The sequence below is a fragment of the Perca flavescens genome, chromosome 10, assembly GCF_004354835.1.
Source record: "Perca flavescens isolate YP-PL-M2 chromosome 10, PFLA_1.0, whole genome shotgun sequence".
NCBI classification, from domain to species: Eukaryota; Metazoa; Chordata; class Actinopteri; order Perciformes; family Percidae; genus Perca; species Perca flavescens.
The window spans coordinates 36,493,968-36,506,724 of NC_041340.1; the positions used below are offsets into that span (position 1 = coordinate 36,493,968).

The 12,757-nt window shown below is 42.7% G+C and overlaps 1 protein-coding gene across 1 annotated transcript in view; it reads right to left on the reverse strand.

Moving 5' to 3' along the window:
• tenm2a (teneurin transmembrane protein 2a) overlaps nucleotides 1-12,757 on the reverse strand; it is a 179,637-nt gene that overhangs the window by 61,754 nt on the left and 105,126 nt on the right. Inside the window, exon 3 of the mRNA XM_028590296.1 lies at nucleotides 5,066-5,272. Within this exon, the coding sequence (XP_028446097.1) occupies nucleotides 5,066-5,272 (207 nt within the window). The remainder of the gene's footprint in view (nucleotides 1-5,065; nucleotides 5,273-12,757) is intronic.

Sequence of the window (12,757 nt, forward strand, 5' to 3'; positions counted from 1 at the left end):
CAGAAACTCACAACTAGCACATTTTGGAATAAAGATTTTAACATTTTCCTTCAAACAAAGAGATGAAAATGCAATTATCTATCATACAGCTGCAAATTCTATTACATCTCTCCAGATAATGTCAGAAAAATGTAAATGTTGAGAAAAGTACTGCTTGTAATTCCATGCATTTGCTCTTTTTGTAGCCTCCTGTAGCTGCAAGGATTGTCATGTACTGTCAGGTTAACTGAAGTGAATTGCTGCATGATAGAAAGTTTATTTTATTCTGCATTAAATCAATATTTGCAGAATCAATTGCATAAATGAATTATTACTATTGTTAACTGTTGTTATTATACAAACACACAGCTGTACAAAATAAAAATAAAACACTTTTTTTATTCTTCACACAGCCTTTAGTAGGAGTTAAATAAATAAAAGTCTCACTAGTATGCTGCAAAATATTTATGATCAGAGACAAATTGCTTTCTTTTTTCTGCTACAGAACAGGAGAGTTATGTCAAAGAAATTCATTTTCATGTAGACTTCAAATCCATAAAAATAATCCTTAGAGCTCGTCGGAGAAAATACAAACACATTGAGGGGTGGGGACTGTCTGAACAGCAAGACCGTGGTACAGGGCCATGTTTTTTTTCATAAACGCAGAGAACTCCTGAAGAAAAGCGCAGATTATTTTGGCCACAGAAACACAAATATGACCAACCATTGGAACAGAGTTCCAACAGCGTGCAGTACCGAGTAGGCTGGAGGTAAATGGGTCCAATAAATTAAGATAGGGGACTTGTCCGGTTGCTGAAGTACAACCCGCAGGTAGGCTAATAGGAACAACCGTTTTACCAGGAACCCAGTCTGATACAAGACAAAACATGCGGCGAGGAAATAGAGCAATTAGGCAGCAGCCAAGCAGATCACATTTTATTCCACTTTATCTTTTCCTCCTTTCTTTCCTCTCTCTTTCACTCACCAGTGTGAGTAAACAGCGATCGTGAAAAGATTTTCTCAACAAGCGCTCTGTTTTGCTTTCATAGCCGCTCTTTGTGGAGAAGCTCAGAGCCCTTCTGACTGCTGTTGAAGCCTGACCCACTTTATTCTGTCCGAGGTCCCCTGCGACTGGAGAGAGGGGACTATAGCTGTAAGCTGGTGGGTTTGGCTCGGGCTAATCCCTGGAAGTTCATTATGCTCGCCAATTCAAAGGAGCCTCATTCAGCAGAGAGGCATTAGCCTGTCTGCTAACCTGCCTCCCCTGTAAAGCACACTGCACACACACATCAGGCAGGGGCTCGCCACACCATATTAATCTTACAGTGTGTGTGTGTGTGTGTGTGTCTGTGTGTGTGTGTCTGTGTGTGTGTGTGTGTGTGTGTGTGTGTGTGTGTGTGTCTATGTGTGTTTGTGTGTGTGTGTGTGTGTGTGTGTGTGTGTGTGTGTGTGTGTGTGTGTGGCCAGCTGGTAGCAGGAACCAACCAAGGCAGTTTGTTTTGCAGCCCTTGGATGGGCAAACTGTTTATTGACATTTTCTGTGGTTAACAGAGAAAAGTCGCCGGGCAGGATGTGCATCTATGGGTGTGTGTGTGTGTGTGTGAGTTTGATAGAAATGCCCATTCAGCAGTTAAAAAGGGATCATTGCAGGGCTCAGCTCCCTACCCTCCCTCTGTCCTTCCCACTCCCTCTGTCTCTCCATCTCTTTATTTCACGCCCCATATCTCCACTGCTCCTATCCTTTTTTTAAACACTGTGCCACCCTCTATTGTTTTTAATGCACCTTCTCTCCGAGCTAATTGCTATGCTCCCTGTGTTTTAAGGTGGTATATTCCCATGTGCTGGTGGTTCATATGTCCTCTGTCTCAGAATGTCACATGCTCCTCATTTGTCATTCTTCTCAGACCTCGGAGGCTGAGCACAATGGAAGGAGAGCTTGAGGTGAAACTATAGGCACACATTCAGAAACACACACATGCTGACAAAAGGGGCTTAACTTGCACATACTGTAGGCTTTATTACACACAGGCTTACACACAAACACATACAGGCACAAGAAAAGAGATAAAGTTAAAGACATAAAATGACACATGCAGGCAAACACACACATACACCGCCTCTGCCTTGGCTAGTCATCGCTGTCTAATTAGGAGGCAATAATCCGCTAGAGAAGAGTCATCAAATTCAGCCAAAAACAAACAGTCTCCATGAGCAGAAATGCATGTGTGCATTTCACCCCTCCCCCCCCCACACACACACACAGATGCATATAACTACACACACAACATCCCACTGTTACACAAATGTCACCCTTACATAAGCACCATTAGGGAGAATAACATTAGCGCAGAAGAAGGCAACTCATCTCTGATGTCCCTTTGTTTCTGTAGATTTGTTTCAACAAAGCCATTAAACATTCATTGCTTCAGCAGTGACTTGAGGTGGCTTCCCTGGCAGCGGATAGCTAGCCACTTTAGAAGATGCTCGGGCTAAAAATAGCTTAGCACTCCCCATGCATAATGAATGGCCAGAGACAGCGCTAACGCTAGCTCTTTCCAGGAGCGATCTGCTACGCTCCGTTTGGCCGTCTTAGCTCTCCCGGCGTTCCGGGGGAGTGTTCCCAGACAGGTGCTCTGAGCCAGACAGTATTCCCATATAAACACTCGCAGACCCAATTCCCAGCCAATCCTCTGCAACACCGTTCCGTTCCCATTCACCTGTCATGCTTCACTAGGAACACAAGTCATGTCTGTCCACCTGTTAGCTTAGGTAATGGCGGACTACTTTACAGGAACACACACACATGCATGCAAACACACACATACAAACAAACAGCATGCAGCTTCCTGAGGATTATCTCGCTGTGGTCAGTTTCTGCCTGGCTTGGTAAGGCTCATTTCCTGCCCAGCGTCCACTCTCTACAGGACCACGCAAAACACACACAGACAGACATACACTCACACAAGCACATACATAAACAGTCTCCAGGTTATAGGGGTTTTATTTCCTTGCAGCCGTTCCTGTGACTTCCTACATGCCAGGGTGTGTTTATGCAGTGCCAGACTGCCACTCTAAACTCATTTAGGTCGATTTTAATGGACGCCCAAAGCCAAGGACTCTCTCTGCACCCATCATATCAGCAGTCCTGGCTGGGAAAATTTGGCAATTTGCAATTTCATCTCAATGTCGTTCTCCTTCCATCCAAATATGTCCCTTTCACCCTCTAAGCTCTCATCAGCTTACCCCTTTTTATTCACATTCCCCCTTTTTTCTCTTTGACTCTGCATGTCTCTTGCTTTCTGCCTCCCTTTCAGTCGTTTTATCCATCTATTTTTACTGGTGCTCTCTGGATGTTTTTACTCTCTCTCTCTTTTTGGATTTTTTTCATGCAAGACATCTCATTAAACAACTTCAAAAGTCAAAGTTTGGCTTTTGCTATCTCTGCTCCTATTTTGCCTCTTTTTCCTGCTTCTCTGTCATTTTTTCTTTTCTTTCTTTCTTTGTCTCTCTTGCTCGCCGTCTCTGTGTATACATGCTCAGCAGAGACTGAAAAGAAGCCCCAGAACAGAAAGTGTGGGTGTATGTGAACAAGAATGAGAGAAAGAGAGAGTGTGCCTGCGAGCCTCACTCTCCCTCTTTGCCAGTGTCTGCCATTAGGGTGTCAGTGGCAGAGTGAATTTATTTGCTGTGCGGTTACTGGGCTAATGATTGATGTTGCCCCAGCAAACAGTAAACCAATTAGAAGGCTGATGTAACGTCATTTTAAAAGCCTCCTAATCACGTTGCTCTTGAACCTGGGACCCGGGCCTTCCCTAATGAAGATTTATACTGGATCAAAGGAGAGCCTAACGCCATTAACAATAGATTGTATTCCACCAAAAATCACATTACGACTTCTCTGCCCGTACCCCCACCCCTTTCCTCCCATCAGGCCTCTGCTAAATATATCTGCTGATTACAAGTGCAGATGCACAGAGGAATGGAGAAACAGGGGAGCGAGCGGGAAAGAGATGCAGAGAGGGACAGAGAGACAGACACAGTTTGCCCACAGTAGCTAATTGTTGAGAATAAATGTGTATGCTGATGAACAAACTCATCACTGCAGGTGTGTGTGTGTGTGTGTGTATATGTGTGTGTGCATGTGTGTTTGTATGCGGGAGAAAGATAGTTGTTAGGTGCTGATATAAGCACACAGGGCCTGTAATAGCCAACAAGAGAGTGTCCAGTGATGAAAGAGAAAGCACACAGCCGGGGAAACTAACTAGTTTGTCTTTGCTGCACTGATCCACCTGCCAGCACTTAAAATTCATCATCCCCTTACCTTTCGCTTTCCGGTGGATTATTAATGTCATACGGAAAATAAGTACAAACACACCTACTCATTGGCAACCAATCTGCGCTCTGCAGAGTGTAAGGCTTGCTTTCACTTGCATCATTGTTTTCTGGCAATAGATGACAAAGGTGGGAGGGTTATATTTAAAATGTAATCCATTAAGAGATTACCAATTGTCGGCTTAAAATGTGCTTATTGTTATGTGAGTCACAAAAGAAGTCAAGTTTAGGAACAGAGAGTGTTTTCTCTTCTTGATTATGCTTCTTCAAAAATAGAACAGTTGTTAAACACGCATAAACATGCTGGGTGATCTTTTCCTGTTAGAGATCTATGAATAGATTTTGAATGTATCTGTGCATGATCAATCAAAGCATTAACTTACCCTCTTAAAAACATCCATAACTGACCATGATTACAATCAATATCTATCTTAAATCTCTAACTGCATATTTTATGATCGCTCCAATGTTAACAATAATTGTTAAGTCCCTTTGGTTTGATTTCCCAGCCCTGCAAACAAATGCTGACTTCAGTGGAATGCAAAGAGGCAGAAACAAAATGGCCAAAAGAACGAGATGTGACATTGAATCAAAACGAAAGGATTGCTTGACATGTTACTGTGCAGCGACTAAATCAGATCAGGAAATGGACACATGATGAGGTAATGCAGCGACCCAGGTGATGGATGTCATGTTGATGTAAAAAAATTAAATGTATGAAAGGATAAAAGGGTGCATGAATGAGCTCTCTTACCCGTAGAGGAGGGCTGGGCCCGAAGCAAGTATGTGTCATCCGGGTGGGGCTCCAGGTGAGAGTGGGTGGAGTTTTTCTCCAAGAGGGGCACCTGGCATTCCCTGATCGGAGGAGACGGGCCAGGGGAGGGGTGGTGGGGGGCGGACGAGGAGGACGGAAGGGACGGAGGGAGCAAGGAGGAGGAAGAGGTTGGAGGGAGTGGGCGACCTGGAGGATGGAGGGAGAGAAAGGGGGGGAGGGAGGGGAGGAGGGGGGACGTTAGACAAAACAGATGGCAATGACTGACAGCGATACAGGGGCCTGTTCTGAGGCAGCTTTACTGGGATATCTGGCTCATTTTGCTTTGCAAAAACCAAAATCCCTTGAAAAGGGTCCATTCTCCCAAATTACACATTTCTCATACCTCTGGTATCTGTATCCATGGAACCTTCATCCTGGACTATACATCTGCCCATTGCACATACTGTATATTATTTGCACATCTGCAACCCATTCAGCCTATTTTTTTCTTATGCAACAGTTATTTTGTATGTATATAATTGTTTTGGTATTTATTGTTTATTTCAAATGAATGTTTAATATGTTGTTTGTTTGTTTATGTATGAACCATTCACCAAGGCAAATTTCACATAAGTGTAACTTATTGTTGTTGACAGTCTATAATAGACCATTACACATTTGTAAACAAACATTCTAAATGTGTTCCAGTTTATTTCCTGTTACAGTCAAAAAACCTTTTAAAAGGTGTTATACTGCTGACAGAAAATGAACAAGGATGCCCTTGTTAACAAGGGCTGTTGATTCGCAGTGGAATTCTATCAAAAAGGTTCGATAGTTAACCGAACTGAAAAAAGAAAATGTTGCAATTTGGGTGAATCAACCATTAATAATCTGGAACATGGTTTTATGTAGAAAGACCTGCTGCAGGTGGTACTCAACAAAGTTTTTCCAGTTAACTCAGAAGTAAACTTGCTTCTTGGAACAGGCCCCTGGTCATAGCAATGTAAAGCAGCTTGGATACAAACACAGAAGCAGGCGGAGGCTGCAGAGACTCAATATTACGATAGATTTGCACAGAAAGCCCACAGATCTCCGACACACATTAATTAGTGACAAAGAGATTTTAAATGCACTGCTGACACTTCAGCTCAGTCCCGATAACAAAGTTATGCTCACTTTTGCTTAGCCTTAACACACTTTCCATGCACACATCGTTAACCTAATTAATATAGGAATGTTCATTTAAAACATTTTATTGCATCCATACAACTGCCAAGAACTAATTATTTTCACATTGTCCTGCATTGATCTTACCACTGTATTAATTAAAGCGAGCCTATGTAACTTTTGCTGAGATGTATGAGATAATACTGAATTCTAAAGGTAGATAAGAGTCATAAAGTCAGGGAAGTGACTCATTCATGTCAGTTCAACAGTAGTAGCTATCTTACGTTTGCTAAGATTAGCAACCTTATGCTACTGGTCATACCAGACCAAATAAAAACCTTAAACTTAAACTTTTCATTTGCAAGAGGAAGAATTTTTCTTTTTCGAATTTGACATAGTCTTGCTTTAAATCAAAAGGTTGGATGAGATTTCCATCTGTTGTACGATTGTCCTCTACGTGGGGGAGACAAAAGAAAGTTAACAGCCAAGTCTTTAAATAGTGGGAGCCATGGGACACGTGGACACAATCAGGCTGTCCCATACACCAGAGAGAGGAAAAAGGGATGGAGAGAATTCACTCTACTCTCCAAAGGTTTGGAATCAAGGACAAAGACAGATCTAATAATTTCTATTTAGAGACGGCTCAAAATATAGAATAATTATGTCTGCCATATTTGCAGCTCAATCAATCAACAACATGGTAAGAATGAGGCCACTGAGTCCAGCCAATCCACCGAAGGACTCGGGTTATTACAACTACTAATTAGATAGTCGACCAAAGACGCTTTGACACACTGATAATCACTTATTTTCTCCTGATTGCACATTCAAAATGATAGCCCCCGGGCGCCAGCAATGTTTTTTCTTTCTTTTTATACAGCTTTACAAATAAAGGCGTTTTTCTGTTTCTTATTGATTGCCTTTCATAACCTTTCAAAGTTAAAATGTGGGCGAAGGGAAAAAATAGGCTAGCTCGCCCTTAGTTTTACAAACTTCATCAACGCTTTCTTTCACCACTGAAAACTTCACCAGGTTACAATGCACGGCCTTTTACTAAGTCACCTCTTCTTTCATCACACTTCTCTTTTTCTTTTTCTACGGAACAAAAACAGGCAGGAACAGAGGAGGCGAAATAAAGAAATGCTGTGAGACCTTGAAGAAAATGACGAGATAGCTGAACATTCATCATCCTATTCCTTTTTGTTCTTTCTTCTCCTTTTCTTACTGACAGTTCTTCAGAATACAGATGGGGTTTGATTGTAATTTGACAGCATTCACCTTCCCATCACAAAGTATTGATAGAAATCAAGATGTGTAAAGGCCATGATAGATGGGGAGCCCTTTTTAGGCAACGGTGCATTATTGCTTGCATCAGGAAAACCATACCTGGGTGAGGGAGGGAGGGAGGGAGGGGGGAGGATTAATGCAGACATCATTTAAGAAACAAAGTGGTTGGACATACTGTAGTTGTTGGCTAGCTTGTCCATCTATGCTGCCTAAAATTTAAGCACATTAATCATGGAAAATACACGTTTGGATCCAGGTGCCATTGCGGCTTTATGGAGATATATTTGATAGAAATGGAGGCCGAGTGATGTCTATGTCCTGCCGTCCAAACTGCTCCAGCTTCGAGCTTTGCGTCACGGAAACCAGAGCTAGGATCGATCCACAGCCCGTTAACTACACCCCAGAGAGATGCCAGCCTTGTCTTGTGTTTAGGTATGTGTGTGTGTGTGTGTGTGCCTGTGTGTGTGTGTGTGTGTGTGTGTGTGTGTGTGTGTGTGTGTGTGTGTGTGCCTGTGTGTCCAGTCAATCTCATCAGCGCAAACAGAGAAAAATGGATAAACAATGGCAAAGCAAACACTGTGGCCGACAGGAGGGAAAAGGAGAGAGGCGGGGAGGGACGGGGAGGGACAGTGAGAGACGGATGGATGGGGGGTGGGGGGGAGACAACGAGGTCAAGGGGGGTAACCAGGGGAATAGAGAGTGAAAAAGAGAGAAATGAACTGAGGGGGACAGTGGCTGGAGAAAACAGGACAGTCCAGAAGCTATGAGCTGACAAAACTTATTGGCAATAATAAAACGGGGAAGAAAGCAATAGGAGGGTAATTAGGAGGGGAGGAGGCAATAAGAGGGGACTGAGCAGTGGAAGATGGAGGACAGGAACAAAAGTAATGAAGAGGTAAAGAGGGAATAAGCCATGGACAGAGAAAAAAAAAGCAATTGATCTAAATGAATCGATCACTCACTTCAATTGATGGCGAGAAGGGCTCTAGCTATTTGCATATTTCACGAGACCTATAATGAGGCTATTGTTGACAACAGGAAAATGGAAATTTGCATGTGTGTACGTAGCTGCACACCTTTAAGATTGTTTTATTGCTGTTGCATGTTTTTATTGTACACAACGAGGTTACGTATGTGCCAGGGTGGTTATTAATATTTTAAATCACTTTAATTACAAAAAGGAAAAATTGCACTAGTTGGCCAAAAGCAATTAAGGGAACTTTAATCTCCTTAGCAATTATGCTGTGGGGCATCCTTAACTCAGTCATTTCTGCCCGCTACATTTCTAGAAAGGTCAGTGGAAATTGCTTTGTGTTATTAGAACAAAGACTTAGCGATGAGCTCACGCGTTTTCTCTTGACGATTTTGTTCGTTGCCATCCTTTGAGCCGCCTCCCTGGCCATCTGCACACAGCTCTCGATCCATCTCTCTGTGCCCGTCTCTCACTCTCCGAATCTACGGTTCTTTCGCAAGTGTTGATTAGTGTGAAGAATAAGTGTATCATGGGGGAAAAAATGAGGCATCTGAAGACTGCGGCACTGTAATAAAGGCATTAGCGGACTCCCTTGATGATTTCATTACAACGTGAAAAGAACCACGATCATCATTAGTTAGTTGTGTGAGCACCAGATATGTTGTGCTTGTATGAGTCAAATAAGTGTATGAGCTTTGTTTGCCTGTTGCTGTGCTGTACGTCTCTATTGAATCATCTCAGTATGAGCTTTGTATTATCTATTCTTTACTGTGCAATGGCATTATACGTCAGACGTTATTCTTCTTGTTGACTGTTCAATGATTCTCTTCTTTTCCCTACTTGTCCTTGTCTCTATTTCTGTCCCTCCCTCCCTCCCACCTCGCTCCGTCCATCCGTTCACCCATCTGGCTGAGGTGAGGAGTGGTAGGCCGAGGAGAGTGGAGCGAGGGATGGAGCGACAGCTGGAGCCCAGTCAGACAAGGAGAGACAAATTACCCCTCTAACGAGAGCCATTCATCATCTCTTCATCTCTCCCTTCTTCCATCTCTCTCTTCCTCCACACCTCTACATGAAATACAGCGCACCTGGATGGCAAAAAAACAACAACAGAACACCGATCTACAACACAACTTTACAGTTGATGTTGTTCTCATTTAACAGCTACTCATGTGGCTCATGCTGTTAAGTCAATCAGCACGCTCTTCTATTAAGATGACGGAAAATATCGAAGAGCAGAAGTGGGGGGGGACAAGATAAGGGAGACGTGAAATGATTGAATGAGCGGTGCGCGGCGAAGAGGGCGGAAAAAGGAACGACACACCCATGCTGGCACATGTAGAGACTCATTACCATGGCTGCTGTCAGCACAGATGTTGGACTGAGGGGGAGCTGTCAGTCAGTGTGTGAGTGTGTGTGTGTGTGTGTGTGTGTGTGTGTGTGCGTGTGTGTAAGTATGCACGTATATGAGTGTGTGCGTATGTGTGATAGTTTCTGACAGTGATCTGAGGGCTATTTAGTGATGACAGCTGCTGACACAATGGGCCCTTTTCTCTATTTATCTATACAGTACAGTCTGTCTCCTCCATCTCATCTCTCTTCCTGCCCCCCCCCTTCCCTTCCTTTTTTTGTCAAATCATCGCCTCCTCTTTCCTCTTATTCATTCCTTTCTAATATTTCACATTTAGCTTGACTGTGGCAAGTTGAACACCTGTTGTTGTCTGTATGTGTGAGCAACAAATGGATGTCGCAGCCTATCCAGGAACGGTCTGATCTGATCATCCGCTTGTTACCTTGAATGTGTTCTGCCTTGCCTTTCTTAATCAAAGCTACTGCAGGAAATGAGTGATAAAATGAGTAAAGAGGGAAGGGAGAGATATGAGGATGATTCAACAGCCGTGTTTTAATTAGTAAAGTTGGCCTCTCGCAGCCTAAAGAGATGATTGTATCACTGGCTCTTTCTTTGATGTGTAACAGAGTGTCTGGGTTCTTCTCTGGCCTATAGCTGTCCTCTGCTCGGGCTCCGTTCCTCTCTCTTTTATCCCGCCTGCATCCATGGGCGTAGGAAGTATTGCAAATGTTGGTGGGACCATCTTAACGGGGGGTCTGGCGATCTCCCCCCCCCAGTAAATCTTTAACAGAGCAGATGCCATTTTCTGTATTCTGGTGCCATTTAACAGGTGGTTTGATACTTTTATCTGGCTATACTAGCATTAGAAAAATGATGGGTACATTTTGTCATTTGAAGTGTTTGGCCTCAGATCACATATTTTAATTGATTAAAAAGCTAAAAGTACAGAAATTGATTTGATGGCTAATTCAAAGCCATCTTTATTATAACCACTCATTGTTTATTTAAACTTGAGAATTGCTTTATGCAATTTCTGTGAAATTAATTTCTTTTACGTTATCAAATCAATGAATGAAGAGAATCGAACAACTGTAGTCAAAGTTCCCTTGTGCATTCTCCAATAAACAACATTAATCCATCCTTCCAGTCATTTCTACAACTATGAATTTAATAAAAAAATACAGGTGGGACTTTTCCTGCCCTCATCTAATGGTTCCCACGTCCATACCTGCATCACTCTGTCACTCCACATCTATGGGTGCCCTCTTCCAAAACAGGCAGATCCCCACACACACACACACACACTAGTAAAAAGTAATAGATGTTAAGAGAATAGAGAGATCAAAAGATGAAGGCAGGACACCTGAAAAGACCTCCTTGTTCCATCTTTTCAATCACAAATTAAACCCCACCTCCACTGAAGATGGCAATTAATTAACGGTTGTGATGAATAACCACCTCTTAACAATATCTTTTGACCCTCATATGATGTGGAGTGCATAGGAAAAATGCAGACCCACTGTATGATAATATCAACACACACCTTGTACAGAAAGGCATGGAAATGATGAATTAATAAACGGTTCCATTGGAACGTCATCTAGAGCATTCACAAGGACATGGTTGTTCGACATTGTACATAACAAGTCATAACAAGTCACTTACAGTGTATGAGTGGATTGAAATAAACCTGCTGCAAGATTTCTAACAGATCATCTCATGAGTAATTCCAACAACTGGTTCAGAAGGTCGAGCTTCCCTCCTCACTCAAGTGGCTGTCTTTTATTTTGAGTAGAGCGGAGATGAGTTCAGACACAGGCTGACACAGAGCTATACGCTCAACCTATTGAGCCAAAAGCACAAACACAGCCCGGCACCTATCCGCATCTGCTAATTGAAATATGTCTCCCTGTTGTTGGGAAGTGCAAGTGTGTGTGTGTGTGTGTGTGTGTGTGTGTGTGTGTGTGTGTGTGTGTGTCCGTGGCATTAGGATGCTGCAGCACACCCGTGCTGTCCATTGTCAGAGATGTCCACTGCGTAACTTGGGGCAACCATGGAGGCTGCATTACCATATAAATTACATCCATGTTGTTGCTGCTGCTGTGGATTGATGGTATTGTTATGGATTCTACACGTTGGACCCTCATTGAAAACAATAAAAATAAATAGCCTCCTCCTCCCACATAAATTCATACACACGCACGGAGGCACATATGCTCGCTCACACAGTATACAGGCACATGCACATGGAAACACACTCAAACAGACCCTTAACCCCACGCGCAGAGAGATAGACACCCATCCTCTCAGCCTTCCATTTCCTTTGAACATGCTCTGTAACGGTTGGACAGAGTACATCTGCAAATCCGTCATCCGTCTGTGTGTGTGTGTGTGTGTGTGTGTGTGTGTGTGTGTGTGTGTGTGCGCGTGAGTAATGTGCAAAATCTGGAACAATACATGTCTTTCTCTTTTGTTGCTGTTGCGTTAAATAAACTGCCCGATGACTATGTGTGTATCAATTTGATGGCAGAAGACAAAATGTCATTTTTAACTTGAGGGCAGAAAACACAATAAAATATAAATTAGTACCCAAAATAATAAGAGGTATAGAAAATAATAATGGAGTAAAAAGAACCATACAAAATGAAGTCATTTCTGGCCACAGAGTAGATGTTGGAGCTTTAAAAAAAGCCATCCAATTATTTTCAAATTTGTTATTCAAATTATAAAATAGAGTGATGGCATGCTGCACAATGCTGGACAATCTCTTAATACATTTCAGGGCCAGGCAAAAGCAATTTCTCACATTACATTCTAGTGTTTCACAGTAGATTTTTTGCTACCAGCAAGGCCGCTTGCTCTCCTCACTGTAGAGGAGAGTTAAGAGCAAAATATGGACACGTTCTCTGATGACTGG